Raw genomic sequence first — 22,704 nt, forward strand, 5'->3', positions numbered from 1 at the left:
GATGTGCCCTTGAGCAAGGCACTTAACCCCAATTGCTCCTGTAAGTCTCTCTGGATAAGAGTGTCTGCTAAATAGATCAAATGTACAACTGTTTTATGTATCAGATTGAACAGCATCATTATCTGACCGCAACTGTAAAGGAAGAGTTCAAAAGACGAGATGTAACCCTTATTATCAAGGTTCTATTGAGTGTGATAAGCCGATTTGTAATTGTTTTTAAGTGTCCCTTTCTCACTCTGGGGTGTAGTCACCCCTAGGTACAGATCTAGGATCAGCGTCACCTCCCCCAATCCGAATCATAAACATCAGTGGGAAAAATTCAAAACACCTAAGATTAGTGTCTAGGGACAACCTACTCCCACTTTCTCATCACCGAAAGGAAATAGGTCAATCTTCTGCCTAATTTCATAGACTGAAAGGTTGATATGTGGGCAGAGCGTTACTAAAGGCAGTGTTCACAAAACAATGTCTGCAATGATGAGGTGAAATAAGTCTTTGTTTTTAAAAATTCCTTTAATGGTTCAATTGGTATAGGATTTGGAAGCATTTAGTCAGCAGCCATACAGCAAGAACCAACTAATCGATGTCAACAGAGAAATACAAAGGCAACACAAAATAACTCAAACGACAACTAGGCAAAGACAGGTCATCACATTGAAAGATACACAGCTCTAGTCATACTGAACAGCATGCTGAAAAATCTGATTTGTATAATTTTTGAACAGAGGAAATCACACACATGCACGCACTCAAACACACAAAGATTAAAAATGAAGGCTGTTGGTCAACTATGACAGGTATAGTATATAAGATACCTTTGCATTGTTGTCTTTAAGATGAAAGCAAAACAATGCACAGAGAAATTAGGTTCAAGAAAGTTAAACAAGAGTAAACATTAAAAAGGACAAACTTTTGTCATAGGCAGATACTGTAACTATTTGTTGGCAATGTATGTAGCCATGATCGCTGAGGAAATTTGATCCTGAAATTATTGCCAACAGGATAACATGGATGACATTTTTTTGTTTTTTTAAATAGCTGACTATTTTTCTGAAATGTTTTTTAAAGAGCTAGTAGCGTCCATAAACTTTGAGAATGTACAAGCAATGGTCATTGTGGCACGGCTTTCAAGACCCTCCCAGATCTACTTAAAATGTACACTGTTAACCACAAGGCAGGCATGCTTGGTTTCAAAACATCAAGTCACAATTGTTTAAGTTAAGCGAGTTAACAAAAAGGTACTTCCACACATTAAATATAGAGTATGTTACTACAAAACAACAACAAAAAAAGTCGGATTGAAAAAAAACTACAAATAATTGAATGGAAAGATTCCAGTTGCAATCAACGAACACAGAAAACAGATCGGTTTTGTTTACAGCACGTCAATTGCTGAAGGGTATGAGGAGGCAGTAAAAACACTGTAGTTTCTTTTGCGAGTATTCACCATGTTTCTAGTAGCTCCATGGATGTGGTTCGAGTTGATATAATTATATTAGTGTGAGTCAAGAGTAAGCTTTGTCCAATCTAAAGAGTGACAATATTATGCTATTGGATTCTTTTGATAAGATTAGGCGTTTCGATCCGTGTAGACTTTCTTCTAATGATGATTTTTTTTCCCTAAACAATAGTTTGGGAGAGAGTCAATTCTATCAATAATAAATTAGAACTACGCTATGTCCCTCGTCAGGCAACTTTTAAAAATCATGTTACATTTATTTTACAGATAAAAAAAATAAAATAATAATTGGCACAATCAATTCATTATTATTGTATTTTCCCTCTAATATCTGTACAATAAAAAAAAGTTATATAATTTCACAATAACCCCAAGACCTTGTTTGCTTGGGGAAAGACCATCTGCACCTATGTGAACTGTGTGTGTTTGTGCTAGTGTCATTGATTCTAATGTCCCGAATGGGAAGCCAAGTTGACATCTCAACAGCCTATTGTTCAAATCAACAATAAGCAGGAAGAAGTACAATTGGTTTGAAAGAATATGAAAACCATTAAACACGTTTTTAACCTTTCCACCTACAGGGACCCTGTGTACAGTTAAAAAATATATATAATTCAACCAAAGAAAGTAATGAATTATTTTCCCGCAAGGTCATTAGTTAAAAACACTCACGCTTCTCTCTTTCATTTGACGGAAAAATTATGTCCTTGGTCAGTTCTACCATTGAGTAGAGCAGATACGAAAACAACACTGCCCGATAAAAAAATAAAAAATAAAAAGAGACAAAAAGACAAGGTTTGCATTCACACAACTTGTAAGTGTTTTCATCGACTTGCTCGACACCAAGGCCCTAACCCATGGTAATGCATACCTACTGTGGCTGGGGCAATGGTGTATCCGTTTGAATGGGAAGGAGGCTGGTTGAAAGGGAGGGGGAGAGCGAAAGGTAACCAACACCCAGTGCTCCTTCCCACCCTCCTTCCATCCATCACAGGTGCCCATCCTCTCCCCAGAAACTCAACAGTGTTGTGTCGGTCGGTGGAGTTTGGGTTGCCGTAGACGATGGGGGAGTGCCCCAGGGTCACTGCCGCCGGTCTTCGGTTTCTTGTCGTGAAAAAGCCATCACCACATCCTCCGCACCTGGTGACCCAGATCCACAAACAGAGGTCAGTAGATATCAACAAACTCCTTCTCGATATTCCTTCCACCTACACAAGTCCTATTATATATGTGAATAAAACATTTAGTAATCATAAGCATGAGTAACATAACTGAATCTACATTATATTTCAATAAATTCTGTATTTAGGGGGAATTTCTTGAAATCTTTGCTTGTATGAATGAATTAATAGTATACCTATTCTTATTGTTTACTTTCTGACTTTGAGCTCATGTTGGATGTGCCATTGACTTAATTGACATCATCATGACTGAGTGTGGTGAGGTTAAATATTGTGAATCACCAAAGCGACAGCACACACTACACTATATAACCGTGCCACAAGACTTCCACATCACACATGGAATAGGAAAGTCTCTCGACATCACTTGGTTTAGGGATAGGTAAATGCATCTAGCTATTCCAAACTACTGCCATGTTCCCTACAGTCCAGAGGCACAGTCTCCTCAATCACACAACTCAAAATCAAGGTCTCCCTACGAGTACCCAGCTGCAGACATAATCCAGTCCTGTGTCCTGCCCTGATAAGCAATACATCGGAGGCCTTAAACGACCCTTCCACCCACAACTCTATTCCAACCCAAACTGCAGGAGGCATGGAATACCTGTGGAGAACTAATGCTAGAGTACAGCTGGCGTAGCCAATCTCACTAAGCCATGAGATATCATTGCGAAGAAAGAAAAGCAATGCTGTGCTACAGTATATAGGTACCAAAAGGCAGAGAAATGCAGTGATCACTGGTGTACATTGGGAGGTCTGGCTTGTCTTCCCTTTGTATTCTATTTACTTCTATCATGTTGAGGGTTAATCAACACCAATCCCAGATGACAAATTCTGCCGTGCCAAAGTTAACAAAGAGAACATGCCAGGGTGTGGAGTTGGGAGAAAACCAAACTCTACACCAAAACCTCAGTCTGAGCACCTTCAGACTGCCCTGCCCATTTTCCAGTTAGAGAAACATTTTTGAGTTGAAGCATGATCTGATTGTAGCATATTCTGTAACCTTTAGCTATTCAAAAATAGACTTTGCTTACATTAGTAACTTTCATCATATTTGCATTTATTTCCAAAAGGTTTAACTTTCCTAGATTTAGGCTGAATAGGTTTGATGGTAACAAAATGAATATTGCCCAGTCATACTTGAATGCCAACATCAGAGGAGGCAGAGCTGCCACACTTGCAACTGATGGATGGTAAGCACTTTTTCATTGATGGTAAATTATTTGAATTGCCAGTAAATGCTGGTCTTGTTTCAAGTTTTACCAAACCGATTTGTCAAGTGCTATCAGAATGCGAATATCACTTTTGAAAGTGGAGAGGTGCACCTGTAACAGAGGTTTCTTTTTTCACAACTTTGCTATAAAAAGTATCATTGCTTGTTCGATTTAATTATTACAGGGGGAAATGAAAGTAGGTCACACAGACTGCGTCCATATCTATTTGGCTCATATTGTGGACCCTTTTCAGAAGATCGTGCGCAGACACAACCAGGCGTAGACTCTGTGTTCAGTTTGGTTGTTTCTAAAGAGGAGATAATTAAGATGTTTCTATGGTGCTCTTGGGTCGGCATAATCTAAATAAGTGAGAGAAGGATCTGGGGAAGGATCTTTTTATTTTTGGACTTGCTCTTCCTTTCAGTTTCCCAGTCCCCTATAGACCTCATCCAATGAGGATGTGGCAAAGAACAGCCCTATGCTACAAAATGGCCCTGCCAGGGAAGTAGAACGAGACGCGGCACATCAGAAGAAATAAATTGCACAAATCCTGACTGAATTTGAATGTGGCACACGTTTTGACAAATTTTATAAAAAAAATATTGAACTGATATGCTTCTCCACTTCACATGAAATGGACTTGGCCCATAAAATGGTCAAATTCAATTGACACATAAAATGTGAAAAAGCTCATAAAAATGGCATACACAGTAATCATACAAGGATCAAATAAATGCAACAATACAATAAACATTATAAGGTGCAGGGAGAAGGCAACAGAGAAGGTAATATTTAAGTGTTATTATTCTTATTCTTATTTTAAAAATACATTACGGGGAGGAAAAAGGCCCTGCCAGGCACACCCAATCAGAATGATAATACATCTATGTCATAAAATACCTGATTTTATTTGTTGGCTTTATGTAGGCTATTTTTACATAGTTGTTACTTTTAGATTTGTATAATTTTAAACGTAGATTTCTATAGTTTACATTAACCAGATGACAATTATTTTGCGATACGAAGACTATGAAACTGTTCTATAAAAATATGCATATGAAAATCATACCTGGCATGCAAATCGGTAGAAATGGTAAGATAGATTAACACTCGACATGAAAAAGGTTGCCGGCCTCTGGTTTAGCGTATTGCCGGCCTCTGGTTTAGCGTATTACCGGCATCTACAAAGGGAAGCGGGAGGTGGTGGTTCGGGAAGAAGTTTTTTCTTCTTCTGGCCATCTTGATCTGGCTCCCTTTTGAGTCATTTGTGTATCTTAATTATTTAATCAAACAGTGTGCTTAAAGCATCAGACAAGCTCAGTGCACATAGTTGATTTGATTAAAACACATAGGATACTATATGTCTATATTGAAAAGTGCTGGATTTTAAACTTTAGATCAATCAATTGGTAAAAAGAACAGACTACTCTTGGTCAAACAATAGTCTTTTGTTGTCAGGGACAGCCCTAGTAAAATTTCAGGGAATAAGCTTAAAACGGCAACATTCCCTGACATGGCAAAATGTGTAGAATTGCAGGAAATGTGTTTTGGAACAGCTACATTGTCACTGCGGCCAACAGGAGGGCCTCTAAAATACTTGGTCAGTGACCGCACCATTGGCCACGCCTCCGCTACGCCCATCACCTAAGCCCCATTTTGATAAAGAAAAATCCCTGATCTTGTGGTTGCATAAGGGAGCTTGCTCTTGCGTAACGTGCAGCTCAGACTGAGCACGTGTCTAGCACAAGGACTCGAGCAGGCAGACCAGCAGAAAGGCTCAGAATAAACCGACAGAGATACAGGGCCGACGGCTATTAGAGTGGAATACACCACTGGACTACTGATGAACTGAAGCAAGAGGGGATCTGCTTTATAGGAGCCCTCTGTTTCGCAGTCATAATGTGTGGGCCGCACCCTGCTGCACAGTCAACACACATGCTCCCTTGCAGTGTCACACAAGCGCTAGCCGACAGGATAGAAACGTCAGGCCCTCGGAGCCATTGCCTAGCAACCGAGTCAAATCAGATTGCATCACTGCCCGGCAGGCTGTTACCGCCTATGAGCAAACAGCTGCTGGCTAATGTTTGCTCCAATCCTGCTCTCTCCCTCCTTCCCTCCTCTCTCATTGATCCCCCACCTCAGCCTGTTCTCCCTCCTCCTCTCTCACTGATCCCCCACCTCAGCCTGTTCTCCCTCCTCCTCCACCTCAGCCTGTTCTCTCTCCTCCCCTCTCACTGATCCCCCACATCAGCCTGTTCTCTCTCCTCCTCTCTCACTGATCGCCCACATCAGCCTGTTCTCCCTCCTCCTTTACTGATCCCCCACCTCAGCCTGTTCTCTCCTCCCCTCTCACCGATCCCCCACATCAGCCTGTTCTCTCTCCTCCTCTCTCACTGATCGCCCACATCAGCCTGTTCTCCCTCCTCCTTTACTGATCCCCCACCTCAGCCTGTTCTCTCCTCCCCTCTCACCGATCCCCACATCAGCCTGTTCTCTCTCCTCCTCTCTCACTGATCGCCCACATCAGCCTGTTCTCTCTCCTCCTCTCTCACTGATCGCCCACATCAGCCTGTTCTCTCTCCTCCTCTCTCACTGATCCCCCACATCAGCCTGTTCGCTCTCCCCCTCTCTCACTGATCCCCCACCTCAGCCTTTTCTCTCTAAGATCACCATGCGCAATGCCAAGTGTCGGCTGGAGTGGTGTAAAGCTTGCCGCCTCGAGTGAAGAATCCCGCTTCACCATCTGGCAGTCCGATGGACAAATCCGGGTTTGGCAGATGCCAGGAGAACACTACCTGCCGGGATGCATAGTGCCAAATGTAAAGTTTGGTGGAGGAATAATAGTCTGGGGCTGTTTTTCATGGTTCGGGCTAGGCCCCTTAGTTCCAGTGAAGGCAAATCTAAACACTACAACATACAATGACATTCTAGATGACTCTGTGCTTCCAACTTTGTGGCAACAGTTTGGGGAAAGGCCTTTCCTGTTTCAGCATGACAATGCCCCCGTACACAAAGCGAGGTCCATACTGAAATGGTTTGTCGAAATCTATGTGAAAGAACTTGACTGGTCTGCAAAGAGCCCTGACCTCAACCCCATCAAACACCTTTGGGATGAATTGGAACACCGACTGCGAGCCAAGCCTAATCGCCCAACATCAGTGCCTTACCTATTTTCATTTTTGGAAAAAAAAACGTTCCCGTAGTAAACAGGATATTTTGTCAGGACAAGATGCTAGAATATGCATATAATTGACAGCTTAGGATAGAAAATTCTCAAAAGTTTCCAAAACTGTAAAAATATTGTCTGTGAGTATAACACAACTGATGTTGCAGGCGAAAGCCTGAGAAAAATCCAATCCGGAAGTGCCCCATGTTTTGAAAGCGCTGCGTTCCAATGAGTCCCTATTGAGCAGTGAATGGGCTATCAACCAGGTTACTCTTTCTCCGTATTCCTGAAGGTGTCAACAGCATTGTGACGTGGTTTTACGCATTTATGTTGAAGAATACCCGTAAGCGGCTACATTGAGCAAGTGATCACCTGATGCTGCCTTAGAGATTCTCGCACAAAATACAGAGGTAGTTAGTACTCCAATCGCTCCTACTGAAAAACGAATTGTCCCGATGGATATATTATCGAATAGATATTTGAAAAACACCTTGAGGATTGATTATAAACAACGTTTGCCATGTTTCTGTCGATATTATGGAGCTAATTTGGAATATTTTTCGCCGTTTTCGTGACTGCAATTTCCGGGCGATTTCTCAGCCAAACGTGAAGAACAAACGGAGCTATTTCGCCTACAAAAATCATATTTTTGGAAAAAAGGAACATTTGCTATCTAACTGGGAGTCTCCTGAGTGAAAACATCCGAAGCTCATCAAAGGTAAATGATTTCATTTGATTGCTTTTTTGATTTCCGTGACCAAGTTACCTGCTGCTAGCTGGACAAAATGCTATGCTAGGCTATCGATAAACTTACATAAATGCTTGTCTAGCTTTGGCTGACAGGGTGACTAACAAAAGGCTAAGCTGTGTCTCAATATATTTCATTTGTGATTTTCATGAATAGGAATATTTTCTAGGGATATTTATGTCCGTTTCGTTATGCTAATTAGTGTCATGCTAATTAGTGTCAGGCGATGATTACGCTCCCGCATGCGGGATGGGGAGTCACTAGAGGTTAAGAAACATATTGCAGTTAGAGTGCAGTATGCTGCAATTAGTGTCCAAAATACCAGTCGACTGCAGTTACTGCATTTCTACTGCTGTTTCTAAACTGAAATATTTGTGTAAGGGAGATGGTGCAATGTTTCAGTTGATGTCTTGCTGGTCAGAGTGACAGACAGGGCTGACACCCAGGTCTCCTATGCACCACCAGACTATTTATTTGGTGCTTATATTTGTCCTATTTTACATAAGTGTGTATTAATAAGCATGTGTGAATTGGAAATAGTTTTTTTTCGAACTAGCTACCTTTGTTACTGGCCCAATGCTCTAACCGCTAGGCTACCTCCCGCCCTTATGTATATAGCATGTGAGGAGTGTGGCATGTGAGGAGCCGAAAGCAAAACCGACCAGTCCTGTCCCCACTAAGCAAAGAAACACCTACCTCCTTGCAAATGAAAAGACAAAATGAGCAACCCTTTGCCATAGAAACCTTTGTGTACAGTTCTGGGTCTGGGTTGTTCTTCTTGAAGCGGACATTTTGTACAAGTATGACGGAAGAGCTTTGCCACAAAATGTGCAACATGCCTTTGTGACACAAATATTCTACATGACGTACTGAGCCTTTTTAGATATTGGACCCATTTGTTTAGGCCTGACACATTGACTAATTACATGGTGTCTTCATATTTACAAAATATTAAAAAGCAATTTATTTATCTACACATATGACTTGTTCAAATATCCTCATGCACTAAAAGGAGAAACATTTTAATATGCGGTCTACGTGTCTGAAACAATCTTGTTTCACTCTCCGGACAAGCACACCCCATGTTAGCCCACTAAGCTCAAGCATTAACTGAAGGAGTTTCCAGGTCTCAAGCAAGTGTTACTCATCACGCAAGCGTGGTTCACCAAACCACCTTGTTACATGAGGTCGCAGACAGGCTGACCAAATCATGACTGTGTTATTAGTGCAGAGAGATAACAATCTGTGCAGGCCGAGAGGATAAAGACATGGAATCCCCCGTAGAAACTCCAGTGGGGTTAAGAGGCGTTGAGATAGGGGCTTGCATGTGGTCAGTAGGTAATACACCACACCCAAGGTAGCCATTTTCTAATAGCATGCAATAAGGCCCGAGAAGGTATAGTACATGGCCAACATACCACAACTAAGGGCTGTTCTTACGCACGACGCAGCGCGGAGTGCCTGGATACAGCCCTTAGCTGTGGTATGATGGCCATATACCACAAACCCCCGAGGTGCCTTATTGCTATTATAAACTGGTTACCAACGTAATTAGAGTAGTAAAAATATTTTTTTGTCATACTCGTGGTATACAGGTATGATATACCACGGCTGTCAGCTAATCAGCATCCAGGACCCAAACTACCCAGTTTATAATGGAGTATAAAGTTGTTATTTATTGCAATATTGAAATGGGGCAACTCCTTGCGGTAATTTACTTCCCCCAGGCTGGCTATTTTGTGTCACAATGCTCACCATAACTTGATGGAGACTTCTGCTTGCTTCTACATCTGCATTGCTTGCTGTTTGGGGTTTTAGGCTGGGTTTCTGTACAGCACTTTGAGATATCAGCCGATGTAAGAAGGGCTTTATAAATACATTTGATGGAGACTAGATTTATTGCAATATTGAGGAAACTCCCTTTGTATCATTAAGGGTAGTCATTTGGTGGTGGCTCACAATAAGTGAAAATCCTCCATTTTTAAGTCTGAATACCAGCAAAAAGGTGCGATGTGTCCACACTCAAAAAGACGTTGCATAAAGCTCACTTCCTAAAAAAATACAAGAAATTGGTCTGAAGACCAAGATGAAGAATTGCACTCTTGCTATTGGTTACTGGATTACAGTTTATCCTGGTCCATGGACTAAAGTCAGGGTAATGAATGATAACTTTAAGGTCTAAAATAACGAACTAAGCTGCTCATTAAGACTGCATGGGTTGCGTTCAGTAGAGCCAACCGGGAAAACAGTATGGAAACGGAGGTAGGTTGGTTTACTACTTTCTTTTTTTTTAACCTTTATTTAACTAGGCAAGTCAGTTAAGAACAAATTCGTATTTTCAATGATGGGCTAGGAACAAAACCTATCTAATAAGAATGCTCCTTTCCTGTCTAAAAGTATTTTCAGCCTTTTGCGTCAAATGACCGTGAATCTGGCTCCAAATTACTGTTACTTTCTAGGTTAACAGTCATGTTTATTCAAGATAATTATCCAAAATGAAGGGAGTGTCCAGCATTAGGGTCCTTTAAGCCCTTGGGCCTGATTTAAATGCGTTAGCCCTTAAAGCTTTGACTCAGTACAAAATAACTACATATACACAGCACACAGTCTTCATCCACCCGCTTCCGCTCTGAGACAGAATATCATCAGTGTTTCATCTGAAAAATTTCACAGCATCAGCGTCAGGAGCAACATTCCTCTCATGCCTGATTAAAATAGCATAACATCCTATTTTGCATATATGCTAATCTGCCAATTAAAACCACCTGAAATGCAAATTCATTGACCCAGTCGCTAAAAGAAACATGACTAGCAGCATATGCACCAGTTCCCTCTTACCTCTGACAGTGCATGCTCTGAAATAAATGTGATGATTTATAATCAAGATCTCTCTGTGTTTAGGCAATATTTCTAAACCGAGCATGACAAAGAGTGAAAAGCATTACGATGCCCGAGACACTCACAAATGCATTCCAGTGCACTTGTCTAGAAAATTCTCACATATAAGCTTGCTTGATGCACATCAAAGGATGAGGGGACAGAGAGAGAGAGAGTGAGAAAGAGCAAGGAGGGGAGCATAGACTATCAGGCAAACAGAGGCCTCACTCTGTGACAGAGTCCTATTCTGCTGCCGCTGGCATCCATTCACAAACAGTTCACTGTTGCCTGTTCAAAACTTGCTTTCCTTTATGCCGTTCTCATTAACGCCAGCAGCAGAACCATTTCAGTCTTTGGGAGAAACACTTAAGAACTGCACGACACCAATCTCACAGTCCCTATGCTGAATCTGGAATCTGTAGTTGTATAAAAACCGAATAGTGCATCTTGTTCATGATCTAACTGCTTGGGGTGGTAAGATGAAGACCAGTCGTCAATATAAAAATCACACAATATCCAAACAGAAAAAGTGTTTCATGGTGAACACAAAGCTTCACTTTATACATAAAGCGGTCTACAGGCTCTCTCTTTATAAAGAAGGACCAAGGAGGAACATTTTCCTACCAATACCCCTTTGTATCACCAAACCCACAATATGATCTACCTACAACCGCAAACTACAGCACTAAATGCTAATAATTCACAAAATGTTTTGATGCTAATTTGCCTCATAAAGGTCTCCATTACGTCCTCTGGAGTCTAACTGTACTTTCCGAGCTCTCTTCGGATCAATAAATCCATGACTGACATATGACACCGTCACTGCAGGACAGTCCTAGACTCACCCCTGAGAGTTCATACCAAACCCCCTGCAGTCAGCAGGATTCAGCACCAAGGACCTCATCCCTTTTCAGCTTTTAGTAGCTGGGCAGACGGATTCGGTTTCACTATGCAGTCAGAAAGACACCGTTGGCTCTTTGGATGAAGTCCACCTGACCTCTACAAGTAATCTAGTTGTATGTAGTCCTATGCAGTTTTACATTAGCCCAGTGGTACAGCAAAATCTAGGATAATGGATTATCCATCATTCTTATGGTAACCTAGTAAGTACTGTAGCTATATAGGCCTCATTCTTATGGTAACCTAGTAAGTACTGTAGCTATTTAGGCCTCATTCTTATGGTAACCTAGTAAGTACTGTAGCTATATAGGCCTCATTCTTATGGTAACCTAGTAAGTACTGTAGCTATATAGGCCTCATTCTTATGGTAACCTAGTAAGTACTGTAGCTATTTAGGCCTCATTCTTATGGTAACCTAGTAAGTACTGTAGCTATATAGGCCTCATTCTTATGGTAACCTAGTAAGTACTGTAGCTATTTAGGCCTACATGAGGTGGGATGAAATGAAGATAGCTACAAGATGTACCATATATATAAAATGGCACTCATCCACCAAACCAAGCATGCCAAGAAAGAATATTTGAAGTCATACGTTTAATTTTTTTCCCAAAAATGATATAGCTATCCCTCCTTAACCTGTACAAAACCTCTACACCGTTAATGTACGAGGACATTCTCTGCTACTCATCTACCAAAGTAATAATGGGTCCCAGTGGGGCTTTGGCCTGAACTATAACTGGGTGGTGAGGCAGACAGAAACAACCTCCCTCTTGGAGATGCTGTCACATATAGCCCATCTCTGTATTGTACTCTATTGGTAAGTAGGTCAACAGCTTGGTAGGACAGTTATGACATAGCAGAACCTTCACAAAGCATCAGCAGTGCTGGAGGAAAATAGCTTTTACAAAGTGCAACCATCTACTAGTTAAAGGAATAGTTCACCCAAAGTACATGCTGGTTTCCTTACCCTGGCTCTCCTAGGTATTGATAGCAACAAGATTTTCCCTTTTGAGGAATGATTGGGTGCTTAATTACATTTGTCCATACAACTCTGGACTTCCTTCTTAAAATGATATATTGGAGCCACCACACATGAAAGCAGCCTTGTAGCACTGTAGCATTTATCTAGTGTGATCTTTGGGCTCTGGGGGATATTCGTTAAAAGTGATTAAGCCACTATTCTTAGTTGTTATCGCCGCTCTTCCTAATCCCAGTCCTTAAAACAACTCCTAAATTACTAATAATTTATCATACTGAGTGGGTGGCACACTGCCAATTGACTAACTCTGAATCCCAAATGGCATCCTATTCCCTTCATAGTGCACTATTTTTCACCAGAACACTATGGGCCCTGGTCAAAAGTAGTGCACTGTAGGGAATAGGGTGCCATTTGGGACATAACCTAAATATTTGTCTCGTGTGCACCTTTGACGAGTCATGCTAGTGTATAATTGATGAGGCTTGGCTCTTCCTTGAACGAAGAGCGCATTGTGGACACAGTACGGCTCCCAGATTGAGCTCTGCAAGCTGTAAATTCAAGGGCAAAAAGGGACATATTGTACAGTAAGGCTCCATACATAGGCCTTTGGAGTCCTCCAACTAAAAACAAATATATATATATATATATATAAAATTAATTAAATACTTATTTTCCACCATAATTTGCAAATAAATTCATTAGAAAATCCTACAATGTCATTTTCTGGATTTTTTTTCTCATTTTGTCTGTCAGAGTTGAAGTGTACCTATGATGAAACTTACAGGCCTCTCATCTTTTTGCACAATTGGTGGCTGACTAAATACTGTTTTGCCCCACGCATATATACACACACAAACACACACACACACACACACACACACTTGAAGTCGGATGTTTACATACACCTTAGCCAAATACATTTAAACTCAAGTTTTTCACAATTCCTGGCATTTAATTCTAGTAAAAAGTCCCTGTCTTAGGGCAGTTAGGATCACCACTTTATTTTAAGAATGTGAAATGTCAGAATAATAGTAGAGAGAATGATTTATTTCAGCTTTTATTTCTTTCATCACATTCACAGTGGGTCAGAAGTTTGCATACACTCAATTAGTATTTGGTAGCATTGCCTTAAAATTGTCGAACTTGGGTCAAATGTTTTGGGTAGCCTTCCACAAGCTTCCCACAATAAGTTGGGTGAATTCCTCCTGACAGAGCTGGTGTAACTGACTCAGGATTGTACGCCTCCTTGCTCACGCACGCTTTTTCAGTTCTTCTCACAAATTTTCTATAGGATTGAGGTCAGGGCTTTGTGATGGCCACTCCAATACCTTGACTTCGTTGTCCTCAAGCCATTTTGCCACAACTTTGGAAGTATGCTTGGGGTCATTGTCCATTTGGAAGACCCATTTGCTACCAAGCTTTAACTTCCTAACTGATGTCTTGAGATGTTGCTTCAATATGTCCACATCATTTTCCTACTTCATGATGCCATCTATTTTGTGAAGTGCAGCAGTCCCTCCTGCAGCAAAGCACCCCCACAACATGATGCTGCCTCCCCCATGCTTCACATTTGGGATGGTGTTCTTCGGCTTGCAAGCCTCCCCCTTTTTCCTCCAAACATAACGATGTTCATTACGGCCAAACAGTTATATTTTTGTTTCATCAGACCAGAGGACATTTCTCCAAAAAGTACGATCTTTGTCGCCATGTGCAGTTGCAAACCGTCGTCTGGCTTTATGGTGGTTTTGGAGCAGTGGCTTCGTCCTTACCGAGTGGTCTTTCAGGTTATGTTATTTTTACTGTGGATATAGATACGTTTGTACCCGTTTCCTCCAGCATCTTCACAAGGTCCTTTGCTGTTGTTCTGGGACGGATTTGCACTTTTCGCACCATCATCTCTAGGAGACAGAACGCGTCTCCTTCCTGAGTGGTATGACGGATGTGTGGTCCCATGGTGTTTATACTTCGGTACTATTGTTTGTACAGATGAACGTGGTACCTTCAGGCGTTTGGAAATTGCTCCCAAGGATGAACCAGACTTGTGGAGGTCTACAATATTTTTTCTGAGTTCTTGGCTGATTTCTTTTGATTTTCCCATGATGTCATGCAAAGACGCACTGAGTTTGAAGGTAGGCTATGAAATACATCCACAGGTACACCTCCAATTGACTCAAATGATGTCAATTAGCCTATCAGAAGCTTCTAAAGCCATGACATCATTTTCTGGAATTTTCCAAGCTTGTTTAAAGGCACAGTCAGTTGAAATAAATTAATTAGGCCCCAACCTATGGATTTCACATGACTGGGCAGGGGTGCAGCCATGGGTGGGCCTTGGAGGGCACAGGCCCACCTACTTGGCAGCCAGGCCCACCCACTGGGGAGCCAGGCCCAGCCAATCAGAACAAGTTTTTCCCCTTAAAAGGGCTTTATTACAGTCAGACGATCCTGCAGGTGAAGAAGCCGGATGTGGAGGTCCTGACAAATTATCTAAAATGACAATAGAGGCAGCTTTTGGTAGAGAAATTAACATTCAATTATCTGGCAACAGCTCTGATGGACATTCCTGCAGTCAGCATGACAATTGCACACTCCCTCAAAACTTGAGACATCTGTAACATTATGTTGTGTGTCAAAACTGCACATTTTAGAGTGGCCTTTTATTGTCCCCTGCACAAGGTGCACCTGTGTAATGACCATGCTGTTGAATCAGCTTCTTGATATGGCACATTTGTCAGGTGGATGGATTATCTTGGCAAAGGAGAAATGCTCACTAACATGGATGTAAAGAAATGTGGGTACAAATGTTGAGACAAATAAGCTTTTTCTGCATATTTAAAATTTCTGGGATTTTTTCAAATGTATTTTTCATGAAACCAACACTTTACATGTTGCTTTTATATTCATGTTGAGTGATGTTGGCCCATGTTGACTCCAATGCTTTCCACAGTTGTGTCAAGTTGGCTGGATGGCCTTTGGGTGGTACACACCTTTCTTGATACACACAGGAAACTGTCCGGGGGTATCATCGGATGGGGCCACAGTGTCCCCTGACCCCTCCTGTCTCAGCCTCCAGTATTTATGCTGCAGTAGTTTGTGTCGGGGGGCTAGGGTCAGTTTGTTATATCTGGAGAACTTCTCCTGTCTTATCCAGTGTCCTGTGTGAGTTTAAGTATGCTCTCTCAAATTCTCTCTTTCTCTCCTTCTCTCTCTCGGAGGACCTGAGCCCTAGGACCATGCCTCAGGACTACCTGGCATGATGACTCCTTGCTGTCCCCAGTCCACCTCGCCGTGCTCCTGCTCCAGTTTCAAATGTTCTGCCTGCGGCTATGGAATCCTGACCTGTTCACTGGACGTGCTACCTGTCCCAGATCTATTATTTGACCATGCTGGTCATTTATGAACATTTGAACATCTTGGCTATGTTCTGTTATAATCTCCACCCGGCACAGCCAGAAGAGGACTGGCCACCCCTCATAGCCTGGTTCCTCTCTAGGTTTCTTCCTAGGTTTTGGCCTTTCTAGGGAGTTTTTCCTAGCCAATGTGCTTCAACACCTGCATTGCTTGCTGTTTGGGGTTTTGGGCTGGGTTTCTGTACAGCACTTTGAGATATCAGCTGATGTACGAAAGGCTATATAAATACATTTGATTTGATTCAGCATTTAAAAAATCCAGCAGCGTTGCAGTTCTTGACACACCCAAACCGGTGCACCTGGCACCTACCACCATACCCCACACCTAAATCTTTTGTCTTACCCATTCACCCTCAGTGCAACACATACACAATCCACATCTCAAGGCTTAAAAATACTTATTTAACCCATCTCCTCCTCTTCATCAATAAGGGATCATAGCTTTCACCTGGATTCATCTGGTCAGTTTATGTCATGGAAAGAGCAGGTGTGTCTAATGTTTTGTGCACTCAGTGCATATATTTGTTTAATTTTGGCAACACCACTGCAGTTGACCTAGACTTTGAATACCACTGGTCTAGTACAATGCTGCTTCCCAATACATCATATAAACCAGCTTATCTTTCACAATAGTCCAGTCCATAAGATCACTACTCTCCAGCAAACAGCAACCACCCAGACAGAGGGAGATAAGATTCTATTATTTCAGGTACGATGTCACAGGCAATTTTCTCTGGTTGCCACTGCTGGCCTGAGGCAATAATAAAATATGTGGATAAACTAGGCCCAAGACCCAGCAGGGTCACGGAAGAAGGACAGCAAGGGCTTTCAAGGCTCCAGTCACAGCCGTTTTGGGATTCAGCCTGGAAGGCAACTGATAAGTCTGGTCGAATCAAGAGGACCTCATCAATGCATTTGTTTGCTCCTTGAAGTACAGGCACCAGCAGGCAGTGACATCCATCAACCAAGTCCTTATTTCTATTGACTTGGCGCCCTCTTGTGTTGATGTGTGTATCGGCAAGAGCAAGAGAGGCTCCATAACATCTTGTGCCTTGCTGAGCGACTCATGTACAGTGGATATTACTTTATTCCATCAATTAAGTGTCTACAAACAATTTCCCCAAATGTGTGCTTGGCAGGGAATAATGACACCTCTTAGTCACTGACAGCTCCACCCAGACAGCCTGTTGGTCTGGTGAGTAATCCATCAGGGTTGGTAGACAAGAGCACACGGGTGTGTTCACTAAGGTGAAACATTTACAATAATGCAGATAAAAATTTAACCAAACAGAAATTCCAGTTCCACATGACAGACAATAAAATCTGTTCTACATAATGATTTTCTATCTGCTGTGTGTATGGGTGTGGCCCTTACCCTGGTCTATGTTGTGCTGTGGTAGCTGGCTCATCTGAGCGTTGACCACGCCTGCGTAATTCCGTAGAAACGCCTCCTCGCTCGGCGTCAGCTGAGAAACAATTCATTAATAACGTATTAAAAAAAATATATATATATATAAGTAATTTTTTACCCCCCCTTTCTCCCTTTCTCTGCAATTCCCCAACGGGCTAAGGAGAGGAAAAGGTAGTGTCTAGAGGTCGACCGATTAATCGGAATGGCCGATTAATTAGGGACGATTTCATGTTTTCAGAACAATTGGAAATGGGTATTTTTGGACACCGATTTGCCGTTTAAAAAAAAATATTTTTTGTATACCTTTATCTAACTAGGCAAGACAGTTAAAGAACACATTCTTATTTTCAATGACGGACAAGGAACGGTGGGTTAACTGCCTTGTTCAGGGGCAGAACGACAGATTTTCACCTTGTCAGCTCGGGGGATCCAATCTTGCAACCTTACAGTTAACTAATCAAACGCAATAACAATCTGCCCCTCTCTCGTTGCACTCCACAAGGAGACTGCCTGTTACGCGAATGGAGTAAGCAAAGGTAAGTTGCTAGCTAGCATTAAACTTATCTTATAAAAAACAATCAATCATAATCACTAGTTAACTACACATGGTTGATGATATTATTAGACATTATCTAGCGTGTCCTGCGTTGCATATAATCTGACTGAGCATACAAGTATCTGACTGAGCAGTGGTAGGCAGAAGCAGGTGCGTAAACATTCATTCAAACAGCATGTGCGTCAAGCATTGCGCTGTTTATGACTTCAAGCCTATCAACTCCCGAGATGAGGCTGGTGTAACCGAAGTGAAATGGCTAGCTAGCTCCTCCCTGGGCTCAAACCAGCAACACAACGACAACAGCCACGATCGAAGCAACGTTACCCATGCAGAGCAAGAGGAACAACTACTAGAAGGCTCAGAGCATGGGTAACGCTGCTTCGATGGTGGCTGTTGTCGTTGTGTTGCTGGTTCGAGCCCAGGGAGGAGTGAGATGGAAGCTATACTGTTACACTGGCAATACTAAAGTGCCTATAAGAACATCCAATAGTCAAAGGTTAATGAAATACAAATGGTATAGAGGGAAATAGTCCTATAATAACTACAACCTAAATCTTCTTACCTGGGAATATTTAAGACTCATGTTAAAAGGAACCATCACCACCATATGTTCTCATGTTCTGAGCAAGGAACTGAAACGTTAGCTTTCTTACATGGCACATATTGCACTTTTACTTTCTTCTTCAACACTTTGCTTTTGCATTATTTAAACCAAATTGAACATGTTTCATTATTTACTTGAGGCTAAATTGATTTTATTGATGTATTATATTAAGCTAAAATAAGTGTTCATTCAGTATTGTTGTAATTGACATTATTACAAATAAATAAAAATCGACCGATTAATCGGTATCGGCGTTGAAAAATCATAATCGGTCGACCTCTAGTAGAGTCATGCGTCCTCCGAAACATGAGCCGCCTAAACTCGCTTCTTTACACCCACTCTCTTAACCTGGAAGCTACCTGCACCAATGTGTCGGAGGAAACACCGCCTACAGGATGACCAAAGTCATCCTGCAGGCGCCCGGCCCACCACAAGAAGTCGCTAGAGCGTGATGAGCCAAGTAAAGCTCCCCTGGCCAAACCCTCCCCTGGCCCGGATGACGCTGGGCCGATTGTATGCCGCCCTAAGGGACTCCCGGTCACGGCCGGTAATGACACAGCCTGAGATCAAACCCCAGACTGTAGTGACACCGCACATAAAAATTAATCAATTATTTATAACCACAAGAGCTTTGAAATTGTTAATGCACCAAATATCTATGCTACTAATACAATATATGGGTATACGTACATTTGATCCCATCTTCTTCAGCATGAGCAGGACCCGCACCTTTTGCTGGACGTACATCTCTTCAGGAGACTTCCCTGGGGCCTCCTCACGGTTCATCCCCCCTGCTCCTGTAGCTCTGAGAAAAAGTACAAAGTACATTTTTAGAAAGTGAAAGGCATCCTCCAGCTATTTTTTTAACTTTCCTGTTGAAAAGCAATATCCCAAGTATAAAGAGTAATGTAAACTCACTTAATAGTGTTTTCTTAGAAAGCTGCAAACTAGAAGGAGTAGTTAATTCAAGGAGTTGTAATGCCGACCCCCCTATTTAAAACCACTGAGAGCGGGTCAATGATGATGCTGAAAGTCGAGGCCTATCATGGGCTAACGCTGAATCCCAACTGACACTCTATGCCATACATAGTACACTATGTAGGGAATAGGGTTCCATTTAGGATGCATGCTAAGTCAGTGCAGGTTGGTACATCACAGTAGAAACAGCTCTCATTAATATTGCATGGGAGTTTTCACAGAGCTCCCTTTCTCGCCCCTGCTTGCTCCCTCCATCTCTCCCTCTGTTACTAATGATCTATTTTCACAGTCAATCTGCGGAGAGATGGGAAGGGAACAGAGGCGATAAAAAGCCCTTCCATTGCTAATGCAAATGACAGAAGGGATAGGTTCCTTTGTGACAGGCTGCTGCCGATCACAAGATTTGTTGTTGTCGAATTTGACTTCTTTCTCGTGGTGCACCAATAAATATTTCCATATTTTCCCAAAAAAGCCTAAAGCTGTTTTCTACAAAGTGGAATACTGAAAAGGAAAGTAAAAAGTTGGATAACCAAGAAGAGAAAGATGAATCCTTTACAAATAAATTTCCTGGGGCTGGGTATCACAGGAGAATCCTATGGGAGACACCGAGTCTGATAGGGTTTCTTTCACATTTGTTGGGCCTCTTCCTATACAAAGGGCTGCTAACACATGTTGACAGGCTGTTTGATTTAATCGAAAAGCTGGATCAGCCCCCTTTTTAGAAGGATGCTGCGGCTGCCGTTAGCTGGGGTGTCATTGAGGGGGACAGCCAGACATTGGCAACAAAAAAACATTGGTCACCTGACCTTAGTTGTATGTGGATAATTTCTACACGGTGGGTTGATTTTATACTCTCTTAGCTGCATGCTGCAAGCAAGCAAAAGGCCTACAGAAATAACAATTAATGTAGGCAGTGGGTTAACTGCCTTGTTCAGGGGCAGAATGACAGATTTTTACATTATAAGCTCGGGGATTCGATCTTGCAACCTTTCGGTTACTGGCCCAACGCTCTAACCACTAGGCTACCTACACACTAAAAACCCAAGATATCTATGATGCAGTGCAACATAAATGTAAACAAAAGGTTTCAATAGAAGCTCTTCATATTGACAGAGAGAGATGGATAGACAGAGAGCCTGCTTTTTACAGGACTCAAAGTGAGAAGAACATTAAAGACGTACACGTTTGGGAAAAATGGGGTTGGGATGGTAGCTCAGAGCCTTAGTGGTGACACTTTCAAATGTCCCTCCCATGCCGCTGCCGCCGCCCCCCCCACACACACACACAAATGGGTCAGCCAGGACTCTGGGAAGGCAGAGGCCTAACAGCCGATGACACGCAATGCATGATAAAAACACAGACAGCAATATGTCAAATCAAATCAAAGTTTATTGGTCGCATACGCAGATGTTATATACAATAGCTCCAACAGTGCAGTAATACCTAGCAAAAAAAACAACACATACATAATTCAGAAAAAGAAATAAGTTATATATGATGAGCCATGAATCGAATACAGTATATACACTGAACAAAAATATAAATGCAACAATTTCAAAAAACGTACTGAGTTACAGTTAACAAGGAAATCAGTCAATTGAAATAAATAAATTAGGCCCTAATCTATGGATTTCACATGACTGGGCAGGGGCTTTATTACAGACAGAAATACTGCTCAGCTTGATATGCTACACCTGTCAGGCGGATGGATTATCGTAGCAAAGGAGAAATGCTCACAAACAGGGGTGTAAACAAATTTGAGCAATTTTTGCGGGGGGGAAATAAGCTTTCGGTGTATGTTGGGGATCTGTTTTTTTTGGCTCATGAAACATGGGACCAACATTTTATATGTTGCATTTATATTTTTGTTCAGTGTACATATAAAGTGGGTGAAATAGTATGTAAACATTACTGACCAGTGTTCAATGACTTTGTATACACAGGGCAGTAGTCTATGGTGCAGGGTTGAGAACCGGGTGGTAGCCGGATAGAACAGTGACTAAGGTTCAGGGCAAGGTACTGGGAGGAGGTCGGTTAGTGGTGACTTAACAGTCTGATGGCCTGGAGATAAAATCTGCTTCTCAGTCTCTTGGTCCCAGCTTTGATGCATATTCAATGTAGCAGACGGCAGGTAGCCTAGTGTTTAGAGCATTGGACAAGTAACCGACAGGTTGCAAGATCGAATCCCCGAGCTGACAAGGTAAAACTCTGTTGTTCTGCCCCTGAACAGGGCAGCTAACCCACTGTTCCTAGGACGTCATTGAAAATAAGAATTTGTAACTGACTTGCCTAGTTAAAACCTGTACTGTCACTGACTTCTAGATGGTCGGGTGGCTGAGGTCCTTGATGGTCTTCCTGTGACACTGGATGCTGTAGATGTCCTGGAGGGCAGAGAGTGGGCTGACTGCACCACCCTCTGGAGAGCCCTGTGGTTGCGGGCAGTGCAGTTGCCGTACCAGGCGGTGATAGACTGACAGGATTCTCTCATAGGTGCATCGGTAGAAGCTTGTGAGGGTCTTGGGGGCCAAACCAATTTTTTTCAGACTGAGGTTGAAAAGGCACTGTTCTACGCTGTCTGTGTGAAAGGACCATTTCAGGAAGTCAGTGATGTGCACGCTGAGGAACCTGAAGCTTTTGACCCTCTCCACTGCGGCCCCGTCGATGTGGATGGGGGCGTGTTCTCTCTGCTGTGTCCTGTAGTCCACAATCAGCCCTTTTGTTTTGTTGACGTTGAGATTATTTTCCTGGCTCCACCCCGCCAGGGCTCTCACCTCCTCCCTGTAGGCTGTCCCATTGTTGTTGATAATCAGGCCTACCACTGTTGTGTCGTCAGCAAACTTGATGATTGAGTTGAAGACGTACGTGGCCACACAGTCATGGGAGAACAGGGAGTACAGGAAGGGGCTGAGTACGCACCCCTATGGGGCCCGTGTTGAGGATCAGCGTGGCGGAGGTGTTTTTGTTGCTTACTTTCACCACATGGGGGCGGCCCTTCAAGAAGTCCAAGACCCAGTTACACAGGGAGCTTGAGGGCACTATGGTGTTGAAGGTTGAGCTGTAGTCAGAGCATTCTTACATACGTATTTATCTTCTCCAGATGGAATAGGGTAGTGTGCAGTGCAATGGCGTTTGCGTCGTCCGTTGATCTGGGGTGATATATTTATTGTAGTGGGTCAAGTGTGTCGGGTAGGGTGAAGGTGATATTGTCCTTAACTAGCCTT

The 22,704-nt window shown here is 42.4% G+C and overlaps 1 protein-coding gene across 1 annotated transcript in view; it reads right to left on the minus strand.

The window, feature by feature from the left end:
- Nucleotides 1–494: 494 nt before the first annotated feature.
- ctnnbip1 (catenin, beta interacting protein 1) overlaps nt 495–22,704 on the minus strand; it is a 29,786-nt gene continuing 7,576 nt past the window's right edge. Inside the window, exons 2-4 of the mRNA XM_024375686.2 lie at nt 19,196–19,310; nt 17,310–17,400; nt 495–2,599 (exon numbers count right to left, since the gene is read on the minus strand). Coding sequence (XP_024231454.1) covers nt 2,541–2,599; nt 17,310–17,400; nt 19,196–19,291 — 246 coding nt within the window. The 5' untranslated portion in view covers nt 19,292–19,310 and the 3' untranslated portion in view covers nt 495–2,540. The remainder of the gene's footprint in view (nt 2,600–17,309; nt 17,401–19,195; nt 19,311–22,704) is intronic.

Source organism: Oncorhynchus tshawytscha, linkage group LG16, assembly GCF_018296145.1.
Source record: "Oncorhynchus tshawytscha isolate Ot180627B linkage group LG16, Otsh_v2.0, whole genome shotgun sequence".
Classification (NCBI taxonomy): domain Eukaryota; kingdom Metazoa; phylum Chordata; class Actinopteri; order Salmoniformes; family Salmonidae; genus Oncorhynchus; species Oncorhynchus tshawytscha.